The sequence below is a fragment of the Anneissia japonica genome, unplaced genomic scaffold (assembly GCF_011630105.1).
Source record: "Anneissia japonica isolate Jap-2015-1 unplaced genomic scaffold, ASM1163010v1 scaffold8851_len1557_cov190, whole genome shotgun sequence".
Taxonomy (NCBI): Eukaryota; Metazoa; Echinodermata; class Crinoidea; order Comatulida; family Comatulidae; genus Anneissia; species Anneissia japonica.
The window spans coordinates 80-1,572 of record NW_022709150.1 but is presented as its reverse complement, the minus strand read 5'-3'; the positions used below and the strand labels follow the sequence as shown (position 1 = coordinate 1,572).

The following is a 1,493-nucleotide window of genomic DNA, read 5'->3' as shown; positions in this document are numbered from 1 at the left end:
TTCTGTGTGAACACTAATAGTGACAGACGATATCTGTATAATGATACCGTAAAACCTCAAATGACATTATGGGCTTAAACTCGAGAAGAGGAGAAACCCATTTCAAAATTAAGTCCCCCACCTTAGTTTGCAAAAGTAATCTGAAAAAAAAAATCCATCTCGAAAAGAAGCCATAGGATTTTTTCCGAGATAGTTCAGTTATGTCTACATAGAGCCTATATATTGTACATGAATTTCAAAGCAACATAGCAATTTAATTTCATTTTAAAAAATTATATGTTGCTAGTCCATTTTTTGTAAGCATCTGTTAATAAGCGTTTTCAGCAGATGGGTTAAATGAGACGTTAGTTAGATCGCAGTATTCGAGAACACTTTGGGATCTACAACCACACAATTTTTTTTATAAATGTCTTCAAACACACCAATTGCTAAATGTGAAAAAATGCTACTATTAGAATATAAAACATAAGTAACTACGAACCTGAAGAACACTCAAGCGCCACATCTTGACTATGACCACAGTTATGTACGCCTATGGTTGAATGTGAACACCACGGAAGGCTGGACTCTGAACCACTGCAGTCAACATTATCTAAAAAGATCCGTTGATATGTATCTCCTTGGTATCCAGAACTGATGAGGGACTGCAATGGATATCCATAGCCTAGCTGATTACAAACCACACGTGCGTTATTATAGTCCCATCCATCATTACACACCGTTCCCCATTCTCCTTCATAATAGATCTCAAGACGACCTTGAAAATCTGCAATTCCATCAGCTAGTCGGACTGTAAAATCTGTATGAACATCAAATCAAATCAAATATTTTTTAATCATCTATCATGTAAAATGTAAAAAAAAAACATTAAAATTGTAACTGTAAATGTAACTTTTAAAAAAATGTAACTACAATTATAATTACATGAAAATTAAGTTACCAAAGCAGCGGTAATAAACTCCAATAATTTAGTATATAGGTGGTGACACTAAAATTTAGATTTATTTATTGACCACAGTAAATAAACGTAAGTATATTAGGCCTATTATTATAGCAAACGCCCCAGGACATTTTTTGTCTTGACGCCGGGATATCTCTAAGGCGTTTTGGGCGATCAATAATAATGTTTTACCCTCTTTTTTCGCGTTTTCTTTTACACTTCTAAATCCTGTTTTTTCACCTTAATATTCGTAATCGAAATGTCAAAACGTACCACGGAGGCAGTTCCCCAACAACAGATGAGCCAGCTTTAATCCACCTCAGCCAACCATGTTTCATTTTAGGCCATTCGTTACCGTTTTATTATGAACCATTTTCAGATCAGCAAGGTTAAGAAATGGGATACTGATGATTTAAGGAGACGCCGAGGTAATATCTAACATTATTAATATTCGTTATAGAGCCGGATTCAATCACATCAATCGAAACATTATATTGGTAACACTGAAAAATGATTTTGATGTCACAATTAAAAAAATATAAAATGTACAATT

The 1,493-nt window shown here is 34.0% G+C and overlaps 1 protein-coding gene across 1 annotated transcript; it reads right to left on the bottom strand.

Annotated features, from left to right (window-relative positions):
* Positions 1-481: 481 nt before the first annotated feature.
* LOC117106664 (scavenger receptor class A member 5-like) lies at positions 482-799 on the bottom strand (the record flags this gene model as incomplete). The annotated part of the gene is made up of 1 exon (XM_033248066.1): positions 482-799. A coding segment is annotated over one exon (318 nt), but the record flags the coding sequence as incomplete, so codon positions are not given.
* Positions 800-1,493: the final 694 nt, after the last annotated feature.